The 27,500-nt window shown below is 39.0% G+C and overlaps 1 protein-coding gene across 1 annotated transcript in view; it reads left to right on the plus strand.

The window, feature by feature from the left end:
* Positions 1–27,500, plus strand: part of LOC122808719 (transient receptor potential cation channel subfamily V member 5-like) — a 917,417-nt gene that overhangs the window by 848,510 nt on the left and 41,407 nt on the right. The window contains exon 14 of the mRNA XM_044079711.1: positions 5,325–5,593. Coding sequence (XP_043935646.1) covers positions 5,325–5,593 — 269 coding nt within the window. The remainder of the gene's footprint in view (positions 1–5,324; positions 5,594–27,500) is intronic.

Below are 27,500 nucleotides of genomic sequence, written 5' to 3' on the forward strand. Positions count from 1 at the left end.
TTGAGGAGGGTTGGGCCTTGAGCTAGCAACCTGATCCTGTAAAACCTGAATCTGCTATGGAAATAATGAGTGCTGAAAGGTGCTTGTTGCATGATGTGCTGAATGCATGAGAGCAGATCCAGGAAAAGAAAGCACAACTTATCAGTTAGCATGGTTGATTAATGGTACTGTTTTCTGTGTCAAGGGTCTGGGGTTCAAAGTCTCCTTTCTTCTTTATAGGGGTGAAGGGTTTGGCATAATGGTTAAGGCCTTTACCTCACAGTTACAATGTACAGGATTGATTCTGAAAACTGATTATTAACTAGGCCTACAAGAGTCTAAAGACTGATCGCCTAGTATTTAAAGATGAACAACTAGTCAGCATATATATATATATATATATATATATATATATATATATATATATATATTTATTTATTTATTTATTTATTTATTTATTTTATTTATTTGCAGTTGGTTTACCAGGATAGTCCATTGGGCCAAAAGAACCCGTTTTCAATGGAGTCCTGGGGAGAAAAGCTCCAATACAGACAAAAATTAGGTACATACCAAAAACTACAATAATAATTATACAGATTAAGAGATAAAACGTTTAAAACATTTCAAACATTTAAAACATTTAAGCTCAAAGTTCAAAAAGCATTTAAAAAAGTAATACAATCTGATGAGGAATTATGTCAGGTAAATAAGTTGAAAACAGTAATGAGATATGCATTTGGAGAAGTTGTTCAGAAGAAAACATAAAATTACATTATAAAGTAAATATTCTGAGGGAACATAAGCTTAGATAGGTAGAGTTATGTATCATAAGTGTGAAGGAGGGTGGGATGTCATAGGTTTATGAGGGGAGGGAGCAAGAACAATCCCATTGGGACCTTAGATATGTATGAAGAGATTTTTTGAACATGTACTGGTTAGTGGAGGTACGAATAGATGGTGGAAGTGAGTTCCAGAGACGGGCAAGGTTAAAAGATAGTAAGTGTTTGCCTGGGGGATGACATGGTTTATGTACTTCTAATAGGTTTTGATTGTTAGACCTTAGGATTCTATTTGGTAGGTGCATTTTGAAGGCAGAAGACAGGGAGGGACAAAGAGAAGGGCTAAGAATGAGCTTGTGAGCGAAAGTCAGCTGTATATATATGAGTTGATTTGATAATTCTAGCCAATTTAATTTTTGAAGAGAGGAACAATGGTGAGTGGTGGACCTGTGGCTGTTGGCGAATTTGGCAATTTTGTTATAGCAGGAGGAAAGCTGCTTTTTTAGAAAGGTCTGAAGGTTAGTCAGTAATGGGGCCCCATAGAGAAGGGAGGGGATGAGAAAAGAGGAAGCGAGTGTGAATTTGGAGGAGCTTGTAAGGTATTGGTTCTGACGGTAGAGCATACCTAGTTTTTGATGGGTTTTTTTAATATTTAGTTGTAGATGGGAGTTGTAACTCAGCCGATTGTCAATTTGTACACCTAGTAGCTTAGTTTCAGACACTAGTTCTAGGGGTGAGTTATTTAGGCTGGTAATTGAGAAGGAGTTTGTATTGAATGAGGTGGATTTGGAAGGGGTGAATACCATAAGTTTTATTTTGGAGGCATTGAGTGCTAGATGGTTTATTTTCATCCAATGTTCAGTTATTGAAAAAGCTTCCTGAGTAAGTTTTTGGAGCAGTGAGGGGGAGGTGGCAGAGCAGATAATGGTGGAATCATCTGCATATTGGATGATGTTTGCAAATGGGATAGATTTGGGAAAGTCATTGATAAATATGTTGAAGAGGAGGGGACCAAGAATGGATCCTTGGGGAACTCCAGTGGGGGTACTAAGGAATGGGGAAGTGGCCTTTTTCCATATTACTGCTTGGTGTCTATTTGATAGGTAGCTGGAGAACCAATTTATGGAAGAGGGAGAGAGGTTAAGTTTTGACAGTTTGGTTAAGAGCAGATTGTGTGAGATGGTGTCGAAGGCCTTGGAGAGGTCAAGTAATAGGGTCGAGACAGTGTGGCCGGAATCACGTGCTATGTTAACAGTCTCAAGAAAGGACAAGAGGGCAGTCATAGTGCTGTGATTTGGCCTGAATCCGTGTTGTGTAGGGGTTAGCAGGTTGTTATCTAAGAGATGTGGCAAGAGTTGAAGGTGGATACACTTTTCCAGAAGTTTAGAAATGGGGGACAGAATGGCAATAGGACGAAAGTTGTTAACGTTGCAATTGTTGCCTCCTTTATGTAGGGGGATGATGAATGCTTGCTTCCACAGTTGGGGCACAGTGCATTCATGGATGGAACGGTTGATTAAAATGCTAATGGGATAGGCAATTGCATCTGCGGCTATACGTAGGAAATAAGAGGGAATATTGTCAGGGGCATTAGTACATGGCTTCAGTTTCTGAAGGAGTTTCTTAATAGTGGTAGTGGATGTAGGCTTTAATGAGAATAGAGAGGGATGTAGAGAGAGAGAGTTTGAGGAGGGTACAGGTGATTGGGCAGTAAGAGTAGTGGGTAAGGTGGACGATAGGCAGTGTGAAGTAGAAATGGGGATAGGGTTGTTTGTGGGAGGGGGTGTATTAGATGGTGAGGTAGAGCATGTGAAGGAGGAGGTGAGTTTGCTAATAGAGTCGATAAAAAAGGAGTTGAACTGAATAGCTAAATCCAAGTCTGGGATATTTGGGTCTGGGGTTGGGGTGTGTGGTTTTCTGGGGTTAAGAAGGGTGGAGATCCCCTTCCAGAATCTTTGAGGGTTAGTTTTATTATTGTTTTGGAGTGTGAAGAAGTATTTTTGTCTATCAGAGATTATTAGCTTTTTTACTTTGTTTCGAAGGGTTTTATACGCAATGTGTTGATCTGGTGATTTATTTCTCAGATAGAGTCCCCAGGCTTTGTCTCTAAGGCGCATATTTGAAAGTGTGGTTTTGGTTAGCCAGGGGGCTGAATTTATTTTTATTCTTTTTGTTCTTAGAGGGGCTTGGGAATCAAGTATTCCTAAGAATGTAGAGTTAAAGTGGGCAACTGCTTCTTCTAGGGGCAGTGTCTTCAGATTGTTCCAATTAATTGCTTTCAGGGAATCTATGAATATTGATGGGTTAAAGCTTTTGTCAATGCGGGTAGTGATGTAGTTATGGGTACGGTAGGAGATGCAGGAGAATCGATGGGTAAAAGTAGGCAGATGATCACTAAGAGGGTCGGGAAGGGTACCGCTACCTGAAAAATAGTGGGGGTGTGACACTAGAATCCAACCAAGGATGGTGCCACTGGAGGGGTCCTTAGATGGGTGGGTTATGGTGTTGATTAGCTGGGAAAAGTTATATAGGTTGATGTTAAGAGGGTTGGTTGGAGACTGGATAGAGGTCCAGTTAATATTTACATCTCCTAAGATTATGGTTTCATTGCTAATATTGTCAGAGAGCCAAGAGAGGATATTTTCAAGTGTAGAAATATTGTCCTCTGGGGATGTAGAGGGATGCTAGACATATGTGTTTGTGCTTATTAACTTGTAGGAGAGAGAGGAGTATTTCAGCATTATTAAATGTGGGGGTAGGTTTGTCATATGGGGTAACTAGCAAGGAAGAGGAATAAAGGAGAGCAACTCCACCGCCTTTCCTTCGGGTCCTGTCTTTTCTAATGATTGAATAGCTGGGTGGAGTTATTTCAGAGTCTTTTATAGAGGGCTTTAACCATGTTTCTGAAATAGATAGTATGTCAGGTTTGTTATGCCTGAGCCATGCATGGAGGGTTGGGACTTTATTCACTATACTTTGTGAGTTTAGAGAAGTAAAGAATATAGGCTTGTGTGAGGAGGAAGAGGAGGAGGGGCCGGGGTTGGGATGGATATCACCGGATAAAAGACTGGTAATGAGATGAAAGATAGGGTTCAAAAGATAGTTGAGTAGAGTAAGAAAACGGTTTGGGTTAGCTGAGATGATCAAGGGGTATTTAGTTGCTATGGGGATAGAGTTTTTCTGAAAGGAGAAAACTTTGAAAGAGAAGGTGAGGAGCTGTGTTATTGGGTAAAGATGGGGGGAGATGGGAGAGTGCGATTGTGAGAGGGGGAGCTCAGATGGTTGGTTGTATGATAAAGTTGTGAATGATAAGAAGTATGAGGTTGGGTGAGGTGATAAAGATATGATAGTTTAAGAGAAAGTGATAGAAGAAAAAGGATGGAAGAAGGATTTAGAGGCATGTTGAAAAAGGTTGTTTAGTATTAAGTGTTGTAGTTATGTAATATGTGTTATAAGTTTATTGTGCAGGGGGATGAGAAAAATTTAGCAAATGTTGAGCAGAATAAAGAGTAGTAGGAGAGGAGCTGGATGTAAATAAGGTAGGTAAGTGAGTGAGAGTTGTAGACGTGAGATGTATCAGTATGTATTAGCTGTGGGTGTGGTTACAAATTGGATAATAGGCTGTAGGGGTGTGTCTATGGTGTTGATGGTTGATTGGTGTAGGGAGGAAGTGGGTGTGGAAACAAGAAGGATATAGCTAGACGTACTGGGGGCAGGTGGAATTTGGGGGCAGGGTAGGGGAGCGGAGTGAGCCCGAAGGGCGAATGGAGCGGGAAGAAACCAGGAGAGGATCGAGAGTCAATCAGTGGAGCATAGGATACAGGAGAGTAAGTAGTAGCAGAGTAAGCAAGGTTCCTGTATTTAAGAGGTAGAGGGGGCAAAAGTGTGGATGAATGAGTGAGGAGTGCGGACAATAAAAGAGGAAAGCAGAAAATGAGTGAGAAACAAGTAGTGTATAGTAGGGAGGGGACGCCCTCTAGTGGCCTAGTACAGAGTTGCACTGGGTCAACTAGGAAGGTCTTGGGACTAGATAGGATGAATGAGGAGGGGCAGGGAAAGAACTCAGTTAAAGATGGGAGAGAGAATGGAGAGGGAGAAATAAAAAGTGTTTTAGGCTGCTGGTTGACCTGGCAGGGAGATAGCTGACAATATTATCAAGCAGGAGTTACAATGGTAGAACAAGTGGCAACAGATGTACATACATTCACAGTGTCCTCTGGGAGACACTTTTCCAAATTCCAAAATAGGGATAGATGCAGCAGAGCAGTATGTCTCTTAGGTAAAAATGTGGATGGAGTAGGTGACCTTGGTTGAATGTGTATGTCCACCCAGGCGTGATCCCAAGGGAAACTATAGGGCAAAAATTAACCTTTGAACTTACTCATTTGAAAGCTTACCACCATCTGCATGGATTCATTCATGTTCATTCATGTTTTCATTAATTTGTGTGCTTTTTTGCTACATCAAATTCTTAATTTTTAAGAAATATTTAGCATTGTAAATTTTCTTAGCTGTGCCTGAATTTCTACCTGCTGATCTTTACAACTTTCTTTTTTTCCTTCTTAGCTTTTCAGGTTATATTTGCAACACAAAACCCAACAGGCATTCCTGCTTTTGCTTACTTCTCCATGGCTTTGCAGAGTACATACTACCTCTTTTTGAATGTGCTGAATGTACCCACAAATTATCAAATGACTCTACCGAACATGTATGTCATTACCTATACAACGTTTGCTTTGCTCTGCCCAGTGGTATTACTCAACCTCCTCATAGCCATGATGGCCGACACATACTTTAGAGTAATGAAGGCACAAGAACAGCTATGGAGAGTTCAGGTAAGGTGGTAAAGCAGAGTTACTCGGGTAATAAAAAAGTATTGTTTTCTTTTCAAAAGGATATGTGTGGATCATTTAACCAAGAAGACAAATATGGATTTTGTAATGAGAAGGAGCAGGGTCAAGATATCAACCTTGGGAATAGATGCACACTCCAATGGAATTAATAATCAGAAACCAACACTCTACCAGAAACATCAGCATTTTTATGCTACTTGATCACCTAAATATAAAAGTAAACATAGCTGCTAACAAAAATTAGCATGCCACTTATATACTAAGTGGTGAAATGCATCTCTCCATAGATGATCCTTGGCTAACATTTTCTATGTAGGTGGGCCATTGTACTATTTCTGTGTAATATTTTACTGTTGCAGGAAGTATCAACTTTACTGAGCTATGTACTATTTTAATGCAAGTTATGACAGTTATCTTAATTAATGTGTTCTTCTAGTTGTTTTGCTTTTGTATATAACAAGATTAAAGCTGAAAAAGATCCTTTGGTACAGTCTACCTAACACAGACAAGCAAGTAATCAAAATGGTTATCAGAATGCAGAAGAAGATAAAAGATTCACATCTGGTGTTTAAAGGAAGACGACTCATTCAAACTCCCATTTTTATTATACACATAACCACATTTCCCTCAAAAGGAAAAGAAAAGCGTTTAGTCAAGGGCCAGCAAGTTTGGCTGGTCAAAATTATTTCTGAATTTGATACTTTTTAGGTTTTGAGTAACACCCTGATGAACATGTTTGTTGAAAGAGGTTAGCCCCAAAAAAGAGTTTCTACATGTCAGTGTCAAATGATGGGGCAATAACTATATCCCATTATTAAAACATGGAAAATATAAAAAATTTGAACCAGTAGCATAGCAAGGGTAGGGCAAATTGGGTAACTGCTCCAGGTGCAAAGTGATAGAGGTCATGATTGACAGTTTCTGGCTCAATGGTTCCATTATTTTTTTTTTCACTTTCAGAACTGAAATAATGGTAAAGCTACTTTAGCTGGAGTTGTGTGTGTATCTGTATGAAGCCTATTTAGAACTAAGAGCTGACAGGCTGCATACCCTTTAGCTTTGTATAGTAAAAGCTGAAGTCATTTTTTTTTCTATCTTCACATGAAAAGTTGGGTGGTGTGGATTTGGCTACTGCTATAGAAAGCCAATTGGAACCTCATATTCTGTAAAAGCACTTACAAGTAACGGGGATTGGGGGATCACTGGGTATAGACATATGTGTAGTGGTTGGTATTGCTTTTGGTGAATGTTTTACAGATTGCTGAGGATAGTTCTTTAGAAATCCCTGTGATTATCTGGTATGTAAATGCTAGGAGCCTAAACAGGAAACTCCACACCTTACAATCTCTCCTTACTTTGACGAATATTGACATCTGTGCTGTTACCAAGACATAGTTTAAATCCACATAAAGTACCCCAGCAGTGCAAGGGTTCAGTGTCTTCCACACATTTAGGCCATCAGCTGCACAGACAGGGACAAAAGTTGGCGGAGTCTCAGTCTATACTCACAACAAGCATAACTCTTCATTGATTAAACAGGACAAGGCCCTGCAATTTATCCACTTACAAATCACCATAAACAAAGTCCCATACCATATGCTAGCAAGCTGTAGATCACCCTCTATGTCCCTAGAATCCCATAGCTCACACCTAGACCTACTGAAGACACTCACCATTAACTAATGAAAACTCAAAAAAAAAAAAAAAAAAAACAACAGCAGCGGGATTAGTGGAAGGAATTATAAAGCTGCTGACCATTTCAATTGTAGTACATGTGGTGTAGTATACATTATAGGTTATGGGTGCATCCCTACAAAATGGTACATTGGGCAGACCAAAAGGATGGTCAAGAGGCGGATAATGGAGTATCTGGGTAATATAACAAATACTAGGTTGGATAACCCAGTTGCCCAACACTTCCATTCAGTACATGGTGATTTGGACAATAGTTATTTCTTTAGTATCTTATTTCACTCAAGGGGTGGATCATGTGCAAAATGTATTAAAAACAGAAATAAAGTGTATTATTAATTTTAAAACTCTTTATCCAAATGGACTAAATTTGGAATTAAATCTTAGTTTATGATTTATAGGTTTATATTTTTTAATATTTCTAGTAGTGTTTGGTTAATTTGTATGAGCTGTAATTCTAAGGTGGATACTTTAAATGGGAATTTTTTTTTTGTATTTTGTATTTTGCACTGTGTATGGGAATACTTTGGCACTTTAATGGGAACATTGTTAGGACATTTTATTGAATTATTGGATAATTATGTGTGAATTGTTGCATATAAAAGAATGGCTGTTCAGATGGTGTAATTATTCCCTCAAAGGCAATAGCCGAGGTACCAGTAAGCATCAGTAAAGTTTTGACAGCTAAATTGTCTTGGCTCCATGTGTGTTTTTTTTGACACTCACCATTAAACCAAATACCCTGCCTCAGGGAGACTTTAACTATGCCTCTGTAGACTGAGAAACATGCATTGTCTCATACTTGCAGGCAAAATGATTCTTGGACTTTATTAACACAAATACCATTGACCAGTTAGTGTGCACACCAACAGAGATTCAAACATACTGGACCTGGTACTCAACAATACGGGACAGATTGAGTACAATGCCCCATTCGGAATGTATCTGACCCGACACTTGCAGCAGCTGGAGAGGCCACAAAAGTTCCTCACCAAAAGGATAAAGGGTCTCAAACATCTGTCCTATGCTGCCCGACTGAAAGAACTCCAGCTCTATTCAGTCGCTTACCGCTTGCTCAGAGGTGACCTTTGCCTAACATACAAGGCCATGTCAAACCCAGATTTAATGAATATGCTGCACCTCAAAAAATCTAGATCCGTCAGAGCCACAAGGGCGGGAGACTTAAACCTCGACACAGCTATTAATAGGGCATGCTGGAGGGATAGATTCATCACCCAAAGACTCCCTATGCTGTGGAATAAAATCCCGGTATATGTGAGGCAGAGCACCTCGCTGGCCTTGTTCAAGAGAAATCTTGACCAATGGATGGGAGATCGCAGATATACCCCAGGGATTACCTCAGTGTCACTGCTCGACAGAGGCACAGCAAAATAATGGGTATAGTTCCCCATACTAAAGGGGTGGCATAAGCCACAAAACTATGGGCTAGGCTTGTAAATGCCCTCGGGCAGATAGCCTAGTATGAACCTATGAACCTATGAACCTATCTTCCTGATTTTAGCCATTACTTTTTTCCTTTTGTTATATACCCTACTAAGGTTAAGTCATGCCTACTAAACCTGGTAGACTTCTTTGTGAAGGTCACCAAGGCAATAGTTGAGGGGAAAATGGTCCATACCACCTACTTGGACCTGGATAAGGCACTCAATACAATACCCTGCTCGAGTACAGTTGACAAACTCACTGAACTGGGCAAAAATCCCTAAATAACTCACTGGATTGCCAGCTGGCTCACTGACAGGACCCAGGAAGTCAGGATTGATGACACCACCTCCACTAAGAGACCGATCACCAGCAGGGTAGCTCAGGGCTTCATGCTGGGACCACTCCTATTTGACATCTACTTCTCAAAGGTAAAGACTAATGTCAAAGGCCTTTGGCTGGCCAAGTTTTCAGATGACTGTAACTTTAAAGCTATCATAGATTCCTCCCATGACACAATTTATTTATTTATTTTATTTATTTTTCATTTGTTGACCGGGCTAGTCTAGCTGGATACATGTCCATTTTCAGTAGAGGCCCGGGGAGAAAAGCTCCAAAGAACAGAAGTTACTAGACAAAATATCAGCAGATCAGTAAATTATTAATACATTCATAGGCAAAATAAAGCAGATCAGTAATTATTAATACATTCATAGGCAGAATAAAGTAAACAAGTAGGTCATACATATTGTTTAAAAGAGGTACAGACTTGTGTAGATGGCTAAACATAGCTACATTGTCGACCTTTAAGGTTTTGGGTTGGGTAGAGGGTTCGGTGTGCTTGGGATGTTTGCTGTTAATCTGGATTAGAGCAAGGGCATAGCCATTGGGAGTTTAGGAGAACCTTGAGGTGTTTTTTGAATTGGTGAAGAGAGGTCATGTGTCTTAGGTTGTTTGGGAGGGCATTCCAGGATTTGCCAATGGAATTGGCATAGAGTGCCTCACCTCCCGAGTTGTTAGATTTAATGGTCTGTACTAGTAGACTTTTGATGACCTGAGGGACGTAAGGTTGGAATAGGGGTAAGTATTTTGTTCAGTGAGGGGGTTTTGTCTGGATGGTTGATTGCTTTAAATGCCTCAGTGAGTTGGTTAAGTTTGAGAATGTTGGGCAGTTCTAGCCATTCCAGTGTCCTTAGATTTTGGCAGTGATGGGTGCGATAGGGCATACCTGTTATGAATCTGGCTATATGGTTATAGGTTTTAGATAGTTTATTGAGCTCTCTCTTGTTGAGGAAGGAGAATATCGGGGAGGCGTAAAGGAGTGTGGAGAGGAGGTGGGTCCGGGCAATTGTTAGTTTGGTGTGCGGGGTTAAGAAGTTCTTTATTCTATACATGGACCCGAGTTTTTTGTTTACCGACTTAATGGTCAGGCTGACATGCGTATCAAATTTCATCTTACAAACATCTTACACAAACATCTTACAAGAGGGTTTAGCACAGACAAATGCCAAAAGTCACGTACTAACACTCAATGCCATGAAATGCATTGTAGTGCTTTTCGGGAAAACTACGACCCAAGCTAATTAAACAATCGATAAGATGCCCCTAAGAGTTAACCTGGTGGTTAGGGATCTGGGAACATATGTAGGTAGTAATCTGGCCTTTGACCAACATGTGGCCAAGATAGTAAGAAAATCATTCTATGATTACTTAAAAGTGCATGGGATCCAGGTCCAAGTAAGTCATAGTGCCAAATTATTCACCCTTATCAGACCCATCATTGATTATAATGCCCCATTCAGCATGTACCTGATCAAACACATTTAACAGCTAGAATGCCCACAAAGGTTCCTTACCAGGAGAATCCAGTGTATAAACACATTGTCCTATATGGATCGCCTTAAAGCTCTATCTCTATACTCTGTCTTCTACAGGTTACTGAGAGGAGATCTATGCCTGGCATACAAGGCATCCTCATTTCCAGCTCTGATGGACCTTTTGCACATCTGCAACATGAACAGCATCAGAACCACTAGATCCAATGATTTAAATTTTGCTTGTGACATAAATAAGACATGTTGGCAAGACAGATACTGTATGTGTCTCAGGGGATCCCCATGCTCCGGAAAAGACTCCTCGTCCATTTGAAGTAAAGTCCTTCCCCAACCCTATTTAAGTATTACCTTGACCAGTTATTGGGAAACTAAAAATTCTCCCTAGGTCCTGCTTCCATGCCTCTAATAGAAGCATTTCATTAAGAATCAGTTCATAATGTACAAGGGAACAGTAGGCATGCCTCTCCAACTAGTAGTGCAACACAGGACAAAATAAGGGGCAGCTGTTAAAATGATATCCTAAGAGGTTATATAGTCACTAGTGTGACAATGCTTTCCCTGTCATGTAATATCTGAATGATATTAAGTATGAATCTTTAATGTCAAGCATTAATGACTGACTGAAATCATTCATGATTTATGGGAGCAGGAAAAAGGCGACATCTGGGACATACAGACAATGCAAGAACAAGTGTGGGGGAACAGGAACCTCAGTTTAATATTTTATCTGAATGATGCACACTCAGGAGTGCAGCACTGCTCTAATACTTCACTACAGTGTTTGTACTGGGAGATGAGTCCAAATAGGTGATGTGGGAATGGAACCTACAGTCATTGTGATATTCCAGCATCAAAGGCAAGTTTGCTACCTGTTGAGCCACTGGCACTGTCAAACAGTAAGTATAATAAACATAATAAGCAAAGGTATATGTAAGAGACATTAAAGAGACAAGGGGAGACATTTCTTATATAACAGAAGTGCCACAAGCAAATTGAAGTACCATGATTTCATGCATCATATCTGTTAGTTTTCATTTCAGAGTCATAAAGCATATATGTGTATGCAGTCTAGATCTATGCAACAGGATATACTGGTACCATCTGATAAATGGGGGTAAATGAGCATATCAGACCTAAACGATGTTGGATGTAGTTTGATCAGCATCATGTGAATAATCATGATGGAGCTTGTAGAAGACTACAAATGGGGTCTCCTTTCATAAACATGATGGAGCTTGTAGAAGACTACAAATGGGGTCTCCTTTCATAAATAATCATGATGGAGCTTGTAGAAGACTACAAATGGGGTCTCCTTTCATAAATAATCATGATGGAGCCTGTAGAAGACTACAAATGGGGTCTCCTTTCATAAATAATCATGATGGAGCTTGTAGAAGACTACAAATGGGGTTCCCTTTCATAAATAATCGTGATGGAGCTTGTAGAAGACTACAAATGGGGTCTCCTTTCATAAATAATCGTGATGGAGCTTGTAGAAGACTACAAATGGGGTCTCCTTTCATAAATAATCGTGATGGAGCTTGTAGAAAACTACAAATGGGGTCTCCTTTCATAAATAATCATGATGGAGCTTGTAGAAAACTACAAATGGGGTCTCCTTTCATAAATAATCATGATGGAGCTTGTAGAAAAGTACAAATGGGGTCTCCTTTCATAAATAATCATGATGGAGCCTGTAGAAGACTACAAATGGGGTCTCCTTTCATAAATAATCATGATGGAGCTTGTAGAAAACTACAAATGGTGTCTCCTTTCATAAATAATCATGATGGAGCTTGTAGAAGACTACAAATGGGGTCTCCTTTCATAAATAATCATGATGGAGCCTGTAGAAGACTACAAATGGGGTCTCCTTTCATAAATAATCGTGATGGAGCTTGTAGAAGACTACAAATGGGGTCTCCTTTCATAAATAATCGTGATGGAGCTTGTACCATACCTCTCTACGGTACAGATTTTCACAGAATGTCCAGACTTTTGCCTCTTACTTTTGGTCCATTTTTCATAAAATTGTGGTTTTCTGGCGAATTAGTTTCAAATCATTAAAGATTGAAGTTAGAAAATAATGACAGGCATTTGAGTTTCAGACTTTAGAAAATTTATGCTAATGCAAAACCTGTTATTCTGTCAACTTTCTAAGTTTGTAAGAGCAATATTTAAAACTTGTCCTGATTTTTGGGCCTTTGGCCCACTTTTATTTATGGCTTTGTCCACATTTCTTGCTGAGGTATGGCTTGCACAAGACTACAAAGAGGAATCTCATTTTGTTAGATATGGAACTGTATGGATTTGTTATGGATTTGTTATGGTTTGTTATGCTTTGTTGCTTTGTGTAAATTCATGTTACTTATTTTGATCTTACTAAGAATTTTACATAGTTCTGATATAACAACACATTAAATTGCAGTCCATACATAGGTTATTCAATAAAACACTGGTTAAGCAACAGAAACACTTATTTAAGTCTGGAGGTTAATTATCTATGGCAAAGGCATTTAGCAGTCTTTCTAGACTGTTCTCATTTACAAAAGAAGGGTATGAGCTGTGAATAATCAGATATGCTGGTGATTGCAAACTGGGTAACATACTTAAAAAAAGCGCCAAAGTTCTCAAAGACAATACAGAAATGAAAACCTAGTACAATAATAATAATCTTAACTTTGATGTCAACAAGTGTAGCATCTGGAGACATGGCAAAATGTATGACTGTGAAATAACTTGTCAAATCAGAAAACAATACCATCTTTAAGTATCTCGATATAGTGGTAGATGATTTAAATTTTGATTATGTGAGTATGTATCTACCAGAATCAGAAACTGATATTCAACAGTCCATTTAATTTATTTAACATTTCTTGACCAGGAATTTCCAACTAGGACAGATCCTATTTTCAGCAGAGGAAGAAACGCTCAAGACACATATCTTTGATGTGAGAGGAAACTGGAGTACCCAGAGGAAACCATGTGAATGCATGGAGAGCATGCAGACTCCACACAGAAGGCATGCCACCTGAAAATTGAACCAGAGAAACTCTTGCTGTGAGGTGACAATGTTGACTGCTGCACCGCTGCACCACCCAGTTCTGAAAGATATTTCATAACTTCAGGGATATCATTATACCACATCATAACATATAGATTATTGAATGCAATACTGCATTTCTAAGCTTCAAGCAAGTCACCGAAGACAAATTCAAAATATATAACATACCGCAGTAGAAAAATTACACTCTTGGAAAACTTGCCCTATGAAAAAAATGACTTCCAGAGCTGTTAATATAATACGGGGTTTAGTTTTGTTGGCATGAATGAAACTATAAAGACTTAAAAAGTAAAAAAGGTCATGGACATTCAAAATCCATGTAGCTGAACCACTTGATGTCATGTAGGGGTCATTTGCCTATATCCGATGGGCCTCCACTTCAGGAGTTTTACGGTATCATACAGTGAAAACTATCGTCTCTGGGTTTTCCTTGCAGTTTTTACTGAATGGTTTGTCTGTGTGTCCTTTTTACCCTTTGGTTTGAAAATGATTGAATAAAGTTCAGCCATAAACTTCTTTTTACAGACAGACAGATGTATGTATATGTGTATTTATATATATATATATATATCTATATATATATCTATATATATATATATATATATATATATATATATATATATATATATATATATATATATATATATATATATCTTTATATAAATATATATAGTACCCCTTCACAATCGCAAAATACTGAAATCTCGAATTTCAGTATTTCGCGACCATAAAGGTGAATTTTTGAAATATCGAAAGTACATAATCACGAATTCAAATATTTCGAATTTATGGTTATGGCCTTACGTTACATGACGTTCACTGTTTGGTTTGGATGTTGTTCGGTGTAGTGTATGGATTTATGTGGAATCTAAGGTAAGTCAGTGTTTTGTAAGGGTTTTGAGCAGGAGTTTGAGTGTATGTGAGATTGTTTGTAAGTTGTATGTGTGGGTTAGGGTAGGAAGGTGAATGTATGAGTGTGTAATTGTTGGATGGGGTTCCTATTAGAACAACAAAAACGCATTTTGTTGAATGTGTTTTTATCGACACATACAGAGTGAACAGGTAAAACAGTGAAGCAGCTGTTCAGTAAATTCTTTCCCTGGGAAAGAAGTCACTTGACTGCTTCATTGCTTTGCCGTGTTCTGCACTATAGTGTGGTCCCTTGTCCGGTATAACGCCCAAGCGTGAATGTGCAACAGTTACTGACGTTAGGGTGCAGGTTAAGGTAAGTGCATATGTATGAAAGTGTTTACTGTTTTTTTTTTTGCATTAGATGTATGGTTGAGTTACGTGTGTATGTGTTTTCAGCTGTTTACTTTTGTTTTGGAGGGTAGAATTAGGGTTAAGGTAAGTGTGTATGTGTTTGGAACTATTTACGGAAATGTGCAAGAGTTACTGACCTTAGGGTTAGGGTACGGGTTAAATTAAGTGCATATGTTTTAAAATGTTTACTTTTTTTTTCTGTTAGATGCATGGTTGGGTTACGTGCATATGTGTATTCAGTTGTTTACTGTTTTTTGGGGGGGTAAAATTAGGGTTAGGGTACGTGTGTATTTGTTTGGAAGTGTTTAATGGTTTTTTTTTTTTTGGTTAGAACAGCGATTTCTTTCCCTAGGAAAGAAATGTCTGTTCTGTAGTTTTGACATTTTCAGCTTTCGCTGAAAATGTGTCGATGAAACATCATTCGCTGTTTTCAGTGTTCCATGTTTCAATATAGACCCATTGGATGTGTTGGTGTTTGTCTATGTGTGATGTGTGTGTGTGTGTGTGTGTGTGTGTGTGTGTGTGTGTGTGTGTGTGTGTGTGTGTGTGTGTGTGTGCGTGTGTGTGTGTGTGTGTGTGTGTGTGTGTGTGTGTGTGTGTGTGTGTGTGTGTGTGTGTGTGTGTGTTTGTGTGTGTGTGAAGGACTGTGGAATGTCTGGGTGTGAGTGTACTGTCTTTTACTGTTTGTGCGATCTTGGAGTTAGTATATATATATATATATATATATATATATATATATATATATATGTAGGGGGTGTGGGGGTGCAGCCCCACATAGGAGTGCAGGGGCTTGCCCTGCTTATGTGTAGTGTAGGTATGTGGATGTGTGGTGTTTTGTTTTTGTGTGTTTATTTGCTTTTTAGTGTAGGTGTTGTGGTTTATGTGTGGTGCGGTGTATGCTGTGTGTTCAGGTTTGTAGTTTCAGGATTGTGTAGGTTCAGTCTTTGAAGGTTTCGCATTTATGGTAGCGAAATACTGAAATTCGAGATTTCAGTATTTTGCGATTATAAAGTGGAACTATATATATATATATATATATATATATATATATATATATATATTTTTTTTTTTTTTATTTTACATTTGTTTACCGGGCTAGTCTAGCTGGATATATTTCCATTTTCAGTAGATGCCCGGGGAGAAAAGCTCCACACAGATATACAAAGTATAAAATATTGTTACATGGTGAAAAAGGATTAAAAAAACAAAATAAAAACAGGTAGTTAATACATTCTTGAGATAAAAACACTTGAGAAGAGTTACAGTAAAACAGAGTAAAGTTTAAGAGAGCTAGAACAGATATAATACAGTAAGAGTTATGTACAATAGATAAAAACACTTGAGAAACAGTACAGTGAGCAGAATATAGCTTAAGACAGCTCAAAAACAGAATAGTAAGAGTTATGTACAGTAGATCATATGAGATAGAATTATTTAAACATTAAGTTGATTAGAGTTTAAAAAGAGTCAGTCTTATTTACAAGTCAAAAGCATGTAGAAGTTTGGGAGTATGGCAAGAAGAGGAAGAAAGAGGGGTGAAGAGGATGGTTAGTCAGGGTTAGTACAAGGGCATAGCCAGTGCATTTGGAGGTGTTTTCTAAGTTTTTGTTTAAAGAGTGGCAAGGATGTAGTTAGAGTTAGTTCAGTGGGTAGTAGGTTCCAGTGTTTTCCTGCTGTGTTGGTAAACAGAGAGTCACCAGCTGCATTATTAGACTTTGTTAAGCTGGCAAGAAGTTTGCTAGAAGAACGTTGGGAGTTCAGATTATTATATGGGACTATGAGTTTTGAGAGTATAGGGGTATTATTGGGTTGGTAAAATATCTTGTGGGCAATTGTGAGTTGGGGGGTAATCAGATGGTTTTGGAATTCGAGCCGATTTAGTTGTCTAAGATTTGAACAGTGATGGGTTCTGAAGGGATTGCCAGTAGCGAATCTAGCAATGTTATTATAGGAGGTTGCTAATTTGTTAAGGTTGGTTTTCTTAAGATTGGTAAATATAGGTGAAGCATATATATATATATATATATATATATATATATATATATATATATACACACAGGTCAACTCTGCCTTTGTTCAACACCTCTTTAGCCAACAATATTTGATCAACTAAACAGATGATTGATGTGTGTGAGACTGCACAGTTCTCTGTGCATGGAAATATGCCCTTTCCCCAAGATTGTGCAGTGTCGGAGTTAGCATATATAGTTAGAAGGGGGTGTGGGGTATAAAGCGTGGCTTGCTTTTTATTATTTTTCAGTGTTAAGCTTTGCATGCACTGGGACTGCTGATCAGCGCATGTGTACTAGTATGTTGATGTTTGCAAATTCTGCTTTTTGTTGTTGGTTTTGTAAGGCTTGAGACTTTTGTGTTTCGCTCACTTTCATTACACATATATACTTATTCATATATGCAGTTTATGTTGGTTCTCATGTATGATAAATAAAGTATCATGAATTATAGGTTTGGAGAAGGTTTTCCTAAAAGGTAAAACCTCAAAGACGTAAAACAAGTTTCCTTCTTTAATAATTGTTTTACACAGAGAATAATGTATTTTATAAAGTGAAGCACATTAATCCTCTGAACACTAACTTGTGTGCTAAGTTCCCAGAGTTTCTTGATAATCTAAGTACATGTTCTATCTAAAGTGCTTTGCTTATGTGTCTACCTTACTAACAGCATCTACTTTTGTAAGTTAATTTCCTGTGTTATATTGTTCAGAAATTCCAACTGTTGTCTGTTAAATTCTTCCATCTTGCCCATTAAAACTAATCTATTATACTCACTGCTCTATAATTTTGGATTTTACTTGCAATCCTTAAAATGTGTATTTCTTGATAGTCCTAACAATTTTAGTTTTGATACAGACATCATTACTTTTAGCACACTGACACTTGTTTATTTGATGCCAAAGATGCTTCTCTACACAGCTGATGCATACATACTGTCAAAAATATATGCACCCTTCATGTCACTTTTTTGTTGAATGGCTTGTTTTATCAGGTCTATATTACATCGTTGAAGGGTCTGGTCATCAAACGCCCTTTCATCGACACATAATAATCCAAATATCAAAACCCTGAATGGCCACATAAGCAAGTTTTTTTCCAAGGAGAAAAAAAATTGTTTGGCCAACACCAAAAAAAAAAAAATTGCAGACCCTATAAAGTGGGGGGCTTTGCCCCTAACTCCCCCAACTTAATATACCAACTCCAAGATTGCACTACAGTGGAAGAAAGAGCAAATCCCGAAGACAGCAAGGCAATGTTTTCCCCTGAGAAAAAATTCACGTATATTGTGAATATCTGTCATTTTCTTACTTCACTTCTTGTCATGTTGAGTTTTCAGGTTTGATCCACTATTTAAAATAGAGGTATTACTTATTTGGATTCTTTGGAATTCTGAGCCTGTGCCCTAATACTTTGATTCTAACTTGCTGCGCTGAAGAGTATGTTGCCCTGACTATGTAAGCTATTTGTCTTTTCTGTGTTTTGGCCAAAACATGTAAGTCTGTTTAAAAACCCTGCTGTGATCTCTTACTGCAACCTTGCTTATTCTGTGTACAAAATTACTTCTTAACTGAAAGTATTGGTAAGGCTTCACCTATAGATTAATTTATTCTGTCCAAAAGGTCATTTTTCTCACTTTGCTGTTCTAAACCTTAACTGGCTCACCTGAAGGTCAGTCAACTCTGAAAATTCCTTAAAGTCAGCCTGTCATGCAGTTGATAGTACCAACTCCTTGCATACCAACACATACACTGGTCTCAATACCGGTTCGCAGGTATTTACTTGGCTGTTGATCTGTGAGGATCTTCAGAAGCTTGCCATTCATTCCCGAGGTTTATTACCCCTAGTATTATAACCATGATTAACCCAGAGTACTTTGTATGTTAACCCAAATCCCTTTAAGTATAATTAACCAGATCTGGCAGTCATTTAGATGGTACCATTTGTGGTTTACTTAAATATAGAGCAAAACTTCCAAACCAAAGACTTGTGGTTTAAGTGTGCAGTAGCAACCTCTGACTCAATCTTAAACTGCTGGAAACAGTCTCTGTTAGTATTTTTCTTGTACTGGCTCATCTGACTGGTAAGATTTCTTGCCTGCTTCTTCTCAAGGCCCCTCTTCAGCATTGTTGAATATCTTACCCAGAACTATTCTGGATTCCCAGCCCATTTTCCACAAAGCTCAAATGTTTTCAAATTAAGCTTTTCTCACCCTTCTTTTTATTGATTCATTGATTCATTGATTATTACTAGGCTAGCTGCCCTCATGGACATTTTTTAAGCGTAGCCAATTACCCCCTGTGAGAACTGTGAGAATCAAGCCCTGCACCTTGTGCTTCTAAGGTAAACACCTTAACCATTATGCCACCCTCCCACCCTATACTACATCCAACAACTCATTTAATAAATCGAATCTTACTAGTACAACCAAGTATCTATCTAGACTTAAACAAGTCAACTTAGCAAAACACTTAATTAGAGAATTATAAAGGCAAAGTGGTGTGTGAAGAAAGATCAACATATCAGATCAGGAAAAGGAATAATAGATTCAACTTGGCTCCAACATTTACAACAACTGAGAAGGCCTCGGCTCAAAGATTTGTAGAAAGAATAATACAACAGACTCATTTAGGCCCAAATCACAAACCTGTTCAATTGGAAACCACATAGAGCAATCATGTGACCAAGAACAACAACAAAGTGAGGATGTTTTACAACAGAGATTCTGTGAGAGGAGAGGAAGAGGCCACTAAAGGGGTCTCTGGAACTGATAAATTATTTTTTTTCATATGATGCTTTTTTAGTTTAACAGAGAAACATCTGTCAAAGGATGCACTGAGTGTTTTAAATAAGAGTTTTTTTCCTATGTGCCATCAGGTAGGAGTTCTATTACAAGAATTTTAGTTGTTTTCAAACTATGTGTAAGATGCCTACATATAAAATATACCTTTTAAGATTTCAACATGGGTAATACTGTTGAGAGCTCTATTTTAAGGGAAAGGAATACTCTCCATCCAACCGTAAATAGTACTCGAGCAACATCTGACAACATTTTCTGCTATGATATAAGAAATTTGTGTAACCAACTTTAGATAGTACAATGTGATACCAGGAGAAAAATGAGGCTTTGAAGTCCCCTCAGAATGATAAAACAACCAGACTATTAAGGCAGATGAGAGGAATGGAAATATAATAAAGTATCAGAAGAATTATGTTAACATTTTAAGATAAATGTTATTCATTGAAATTGATTATAAGGAGGCGTCATTATCTCAAATATTTATAGGTTGCAAATTAATAGGCAAAATTTAAAGGGATTTTTTTTTTTTTTATTTAATAGTGACATTACGTCTGAAACATACAATTTTTTTGAATGTTTCAGCAGCTAGTTTGGCCTTTGTGGGGGGTGTAAATGTATAAAAGTCGGCTTATGTCTTATTTCTGCCCTGTGGTGTCAGTGTCTACAGCAGGTTCTAAAACAGAAGCACTGGCTATGCACGTTGATGAAAACTTAAAAGAATAAATACTTCACATTTTTTCTTTAATTAGGGATTCTAGGCACTTCAGCTTTTTTGTTCAAATGGAAATTAAGCATTGCATTTTTGTAATAGTGAATATGATTTCTCTTTCTAGATGCATTCTATACATAGAATATATAGAATTACTAAGACTTTTTTTAGTAAAATATCCAGTAGTGCCTATTGAGAAGTTAATGTGATTGATAAGCTAATGGAACTGATTCTCAAAAACAATTTGGGTACTCAGAAAGAACCCCTGGCAATGAGAGGGATTGTTTCCATGATGTAGTAATAAGCAGTTCAGAGAAATGTCAGTCACAATGAGGAAAAAAGTCATTATCAGCTAGTCTGTATATCTCTGAATCTCCTTTAACTACTTAAGTGCAAATCAGCACTTCCTGTGGCAGACAACACTGGTGACCCATGCATCATGTTGACACAGGCTCCCCCATTCACTCTGCCACACACATGAGCACCATGAACACATTCAAATACACACAGCATCACACACGTGCATATGAACACACACACGCTTTATCTGTCCCTGAGTTGATAGAATGTACCTGACATATCATTATATGTACATCACAGTCAATCAATAATGCCTTTATAAAGTGCATTGTTTTCTAGACCTGCTGCTGTGTTAACATTTTTACTTTTCTCCAAGTAATACTTTAAAAAGTCTCCCTGGTGTTGTTGAATGTTCCTCCAAGCATTGTCTCAAAGCCTTCAGATACCACAGAAACATGCCCGTCCCTCTCAATTGTCCTTGGTTTTACAGACTGATCCAGCTGTTGCCACTTATTTGTGACCTGTCCCTCATAACTCAAAGACCATTGTAATCAGTGAACATTGTCAGATATTAGAGTTTCATATTTATTATTAAATAAAAAATACCCTCATAGACTGATTCTTTGGTTAGTGTAGCGGGTGAAGACTTCTGTTTGCTGTGTCAAGCATGCATAATTTGTATCTCCCTCCCTTTTACTTTAACTTTTTTTTGTTTTCAAAGACTGTAGGTAATATATAAAACTATTCTTGGTGTCTAGTTATGGGGCAAAGAGCTAACTCTCTGCTAAAGAGCTGTGCATGAGTACCAAGTTTACAGGGTTTGAATGTGTCTAGATGCCTTTACAACACAATATGTAGAGTCATGCCTGGTGTCTCATATCCCCCCTGCCCCACATCATTTGTACTGCAATATGTAGAGTCATGTCTGGTATCTCATATCCCTCTGCCCCACATCACTTGTACTACAATATATAGAGTCATGCCTGGTGTCTCATATCCCCCTGCCCCACATCATTTGTACTACAATATGTAGAGTCATGCCTGGTGTCTCATATCCACCTGACCCACATCACTTGTACTACAATATGTAGAGTCATGCCTGGTGTCTCATATCCCCCAACCCACATCACTTGTACTACAATATGTAGAGTCATGCCTGGTGTCTCATATCCCCCTGCCCCACATCACTTGTACTACAATATGTAGAGTCATGCCTGGTGTCTCATATCCCCCGACCCACATCACTTGTACTACAATATGTAGAGTCATGCCTGGTGTCTCATATCCCCCTGCCCCACATCACTTGTACTACAATATGTAGAGTCACACCTGGTGTCTCATATCCCCCGACCCACATCACTTGTACTACAATATGTAGAGTCACACCTGGTGTCTCATATCCCCCGACCCACATCACTTGTACTACAATATGTAGAGTCATGCCTGGTGTCTCATATCCCCCGACCCACATCACTTGTACTACAATATGTAGAGTCATGCCTGGTGTCTCATATCCCCCTGCCCCACATCACTTGTACTACAATATGTAGAGTCATGCCTGGTGTCTCATATCCCCCGACCCACATCACTTGTACTACAATATGTAGAGTCATGCCTGGTGTCTCATATCCCCCGACCCACATCACTTGTACTACAATATGTAGAGTCATGCCTGGTGTCTCATATCCACCTGACCCACATCATTTGTACTACAATATGTAGAGTCATGCCTGGTGTCTCATATCCCCCTGCCCCACATCACTTGTACTACAATATGTAGAGTCACACCTGGTGTCTCATATCCCCCTGCCCCACATCACTTGTACTACAATATGTAGAGTCACACCTGGTGTCTCATATCCCCCGACCCACATCACTTGTACTACAATATGTAGAGTCACACCTGGTGTCTCATATCCCCCGACCCACATCACTTGTACTACAATATGTAGAGTCATGCCTGGTGTCTCATATCCCCCTGCCCCACATCACTTGTACTACAATATGTAGAGTCACACCTGGTGTCTCATATCCCCCGACCCACATCACTTGTACTACAATATGTAGAGTCACACCTGGTGTCTCATATCCCCCGACCCACATCACTTGTACTACAATATGTAGAGTCATGCCTGGTGTCTCATATCCCCCGACCCACATCACTTGTACTACAATATGTAGAGTCATGCCTGGTGTCTCATATCCCCCTGCCCCACATCACTTGTACTACAATATGTAGAGTCACACCTGGTGTCTCATATCCACCTGACCCACATCACTTGTACTACAATATGTAGAGTCACACCTGGTGTCTCATATCCCCCGACCCACATCACTTGTACTACAATATGTAGAGTCACACCTGGTGTCTCATATCCCCCGACCCACATCACTTGTACTACAATATGTAGAGTCATGCCTGGTGTCTCATATCCCCTGACCCACATCACTTGTACTACAATATGTAGAGTCATGCCTGGTGTCTCATATCCCCTGCCCCACATCACTTGTACTACAATATGTAGAGTCATGCCTGGTGTCTCATATCCCCCTGCCCCACATCACTTGTACTACAATATGTAGAGTCATGCCTGGTGTCTCATATCCCCCGACCCACATCACTTGTACTACAATATGTAGAGTCATGCCTGGTGTCTCATATCCCCCGACCCACATCACTTGTACTACAATATGTAGAGTCATGCCTGGTGTCTCATATCCCCCTGCCCCACATCACTTGTACTACAATATGTAGAGTCACACCTGGTGTCTCATATCCCCCTGCCCCACATCACTTGTACTACAATATGTAGAGTCACACCTGGTGTCTCATATCCCCCGACCCACATCACTTGTACTACAATATGTAGAGTCATGCCTGGTGTCTCATATCCCCCTGCCCCACATCACTTGTACTACAATATGTAGAGTCACACCTGGTATCTCATATCCCCCTGCCCCACATCACTTGTACTACAATATGTAGAGTCATGCCTGGTGTCTCATATCCCCCTGCCCCACATCACTTGTACTACAATATGTAGAGTCACACCTGGTGTCTCATATCCACCTGACCCACATCACTTGTACTACAATATGTAGAGTCACACCTGGTGTCTCATATCCCCCGACCCACATCACTTGTACTACAATATGTAGAGTCACACCTGGTGTCTCATATCCCCCGACCCACATCACTTGTACTACAATATGTAGAGTCATGCCTGGTGTCTCATATCCCCCTGCCCCACATCACTTCTACTACAATATGTAGAGTCATGCCTGGTATCTCGTGTCCCCCTGCCCCACATCACTTGTACTACAATATGTAGAGTCATGCCTGGTGTCTCATATCCCCCTGCCCCACATCACTTGTACTACAATATGTAGAGTCATGCCTGGTGTCTCATATCCCCCTGCCCCACATCACTTGTACTACAATATGTAGAGTCACACCTGGTGTCTCATATCCCCCTGCCCCACATCACTTGTACTACAATATGTAGAGTCACACCTGGTGTCTCATATCCCCCTGCCCCACATCACTTGTACTACAATATGTAGAGTCACACCTGGTATCTCATATCCCCCTGCCCCACATCACTTGTACTACAATATGTAGAGTTATGCCTGGTGTCTCATATCCCCCGACCCACATCACTTGTACTACAATATGTAGAGTCACACCTGGTGTCTCATATCCCCCTGCCCCACATCACTTGTACTACAATATGTAGAGTCACACCTGGTGTCTCATATCCCCCTGCCCCACATCACTTGTACTACAATATGTAGAGTCACACCTGGTATCTCATATCCCCCTGCCCCACATCACTTGTACTACAATATGTAGAGTTATGCCTGGTGTCTCATATCCCCCAACCCACATCATTTGTACTACAATATGCAGAGTCATGCCTGGTATCTTGTGTCGGTTTCATATGAAACCATCGAAAGTTCATTCCATTGAAAGTTCATTACATCGAAAAGCATTTTAGGTGGGGGGCTTCACCCCCCACACCCCCCAATGTGGGGGGCTGTACCCCCCACACCCCCCCCCTAACTATATATATCAACTCCAGGGTCGCACAACATTGGGGAAGGGGGCAAATGCTTTTCGATGTAATGAACTTTCAATGGAATGAACTTTCAATGGAATGAACTTTTGATGGTTTCATATGAAACCCTTGTGTCCCCCTGCCCCACATCATTTATACTACAATATGTGGAGTCATGCCTGGTGTCTCATATCCCCCTGCCCCACATCATTTGTATTACAATATGTAGAGTCATGCCTGGTATCTCGTGTCCCCCTGCCCCACATCATTTGTACTACAATATATAGAGTCATGCCTGGTATCTCATGTCCCCCTGCCCCACATAATTTGTACTACAATATGTAAAGTCATGCCTGATGTCTCATGTTCCCCCTGCCTCACATTATTTGTACTGCAAATGTTGTTCTATTTCCTTTTAAGTGCCTTTAAACCATGTTAAACTGCTACCCCCGCTATCTAATGCTACACCTGGCCCACATCTTTCATGCTGCAGAATGCTATTCTAATATACTTTTAAGGGCCTTTAAGGCACAATTTAAAAGAGTACCCCTTGTGTCTAGTGTCTCCACAGTAATGTTGCATATCTTGCTCATTATTCAAGAGGGAGTGTGGAGGTACGATAGCCCGCCCCAACACACATTCATGTATATGCATGCACACAAACAGACACACACAACTTACACTACTCATACCTCTACATACACTCACACATGCCCCACATCATTTGTACGGAAAATGTTGTTCTATTTCCTTTTAAGTGCCTTTAAAGCACGATAAAGTGTTATCCCTGATATCTAGTGCTACACCTGGCCCACATCTTTCATGCTGCAGAATGCTGTTCTAATATATTTCTAAGGGCCTTTAAGGAACAATTTAAAAAAAGAGTATCCCTGATCTCTAGTGTCTCCACACTAATGTTGCAGAACTTGCTCATTCTTCAAGAGGGAGTGTGGAGGTATGATAGCCCCCCACACACACACAGACACACACACACACACACACACATATTCATGTATATGCAAGCAAACACACACCTACCCTACCTAACCCATAACTAATCCCCTACTGTGACCTCCCATACAGAGATGCACACACAGACACACACACACACACACACACACACACACACACACACACACACACACACACACACACACATCTTACACTACTCTTACCTCTACATACACTCACACATGCAGCCACTTACATATATACAAACATACATGAACACATACCCCAACACTACCTGTCCTCCAAATTCCCCAACACTTACCACTAACATGATTCAGTGAGTGCAACATTTTGACCAAGTTCATTAACACGGGTTACTGAGATAACTTACTTAGCCAAGTGAGTCTCTGAATCGCTCATCTGCATAAATGCCTTACTACAGATATTTCTGGTGGAGAGTACATGGCTAATTAGCATAGGCTGTTCCACCAAAATGCTTCATTAATATTTGCAATAGGCAACAAAGACAGCCAAAGAAGCACAAACAGAACAGGATACTGTGACCAGAGATGGAGTCTAAAACAAAGTCAAACGTAAAATCAGAAAGAGTCTCCAATACACCAGCTAATAAACTTAAATAAAGCATAAAATAACACAATTTTCCACAGTGATAAATTTCAAAATATGAAAACAGCAGCTTAAATGTTCTAATATAATTATGTGAATCAGATAATTAATCACCTAATATAAATTAATTAATGTAGAAATCTGTTTGCTTCTAATCCTTCATATACTTTAATGTAGCTCAAAAACTATCAAAACATTCTTACAAAAATACTAAAAATGTACTAATGTATTAATGCACATGTATAAAATAATGACAATTCACAGCTGATCTCTTTTCTGTTTTAGTACTGGCTTAATAATAACAACATCATCTAAGCCATGATAATTCCCACTCTTAAAATGATTTATACACTTATATTCAGTAAGATCAGTATCTAACAATATATCACTTCCTCTCTTACAACAAAACAATCTTTGAATGACCCTAAAACTAAATTCATGTGGGAATACTACTTACTAATGTTTGCAAAGTGCATTTGTTCTAATCTTCCTTCTTATGTTTGATAGGATGATGTGCCCCATCTTTTCACCTTCTACTACTTTTACCAAGATAAAACAATTACAGTTATTACGTGTACCTAAGAAAATAATATCCTCTGTATTGCAAGTTGCAAAGCAAAGCATGGAAACTTTGTTTTTGTCATTCAGTGAATAAATATTTTGTCCTTTCATATGGCTTTATAAAAAGTACAGCTATAACATGGAACTGTTCCCTTCAACGTCCAGCAGTGTTCTGAGGCCCAAAGCCACAGACAGATGGCCTCTACAGCCCAGAAGTGCATTATTTCCACAATAACACAAATGCTGCAGGGTATTATTGCACTTAGACAATGGGCTGTCTGTAAAATTGTTGTGTTTTACTTACTTATTTGTTTTTATTACTATATTATTTTGTTTTATATATTTTTGATATAAAATAGTTACTCCACCTAATGTTTCAAATTTGCTGTAATATATGTTAATGGTGTTGGAGGAAGCACTTTGCATCGAAAATATTACACTTTAGAAAAAAATATCCAAGTATTTATTTTATTTTTTGGTCCTTTACTCCTAAAACAATTAGTCTGTTGCCAGTCATTGGAGACTGAAGTTACTAAATAATGACATACATTGGAGTTTGAGACTTTCATTTCCTTCA

This window comes from Protopterus annectens, chromosome 8.part0, assembly GCF_019279795.1.
Source record: "Protopterus annectens isolate FY-2018-M chromosome 8.part0, PAN1.0, whole genome shotgun sequence".
In the NCBI taxonomy this organism is placed as follows: Eukaryota; Metazoa; Chordata; order Ceratodontiformes; family Protopteridae; genus Protopterus; species Protopterus annectens.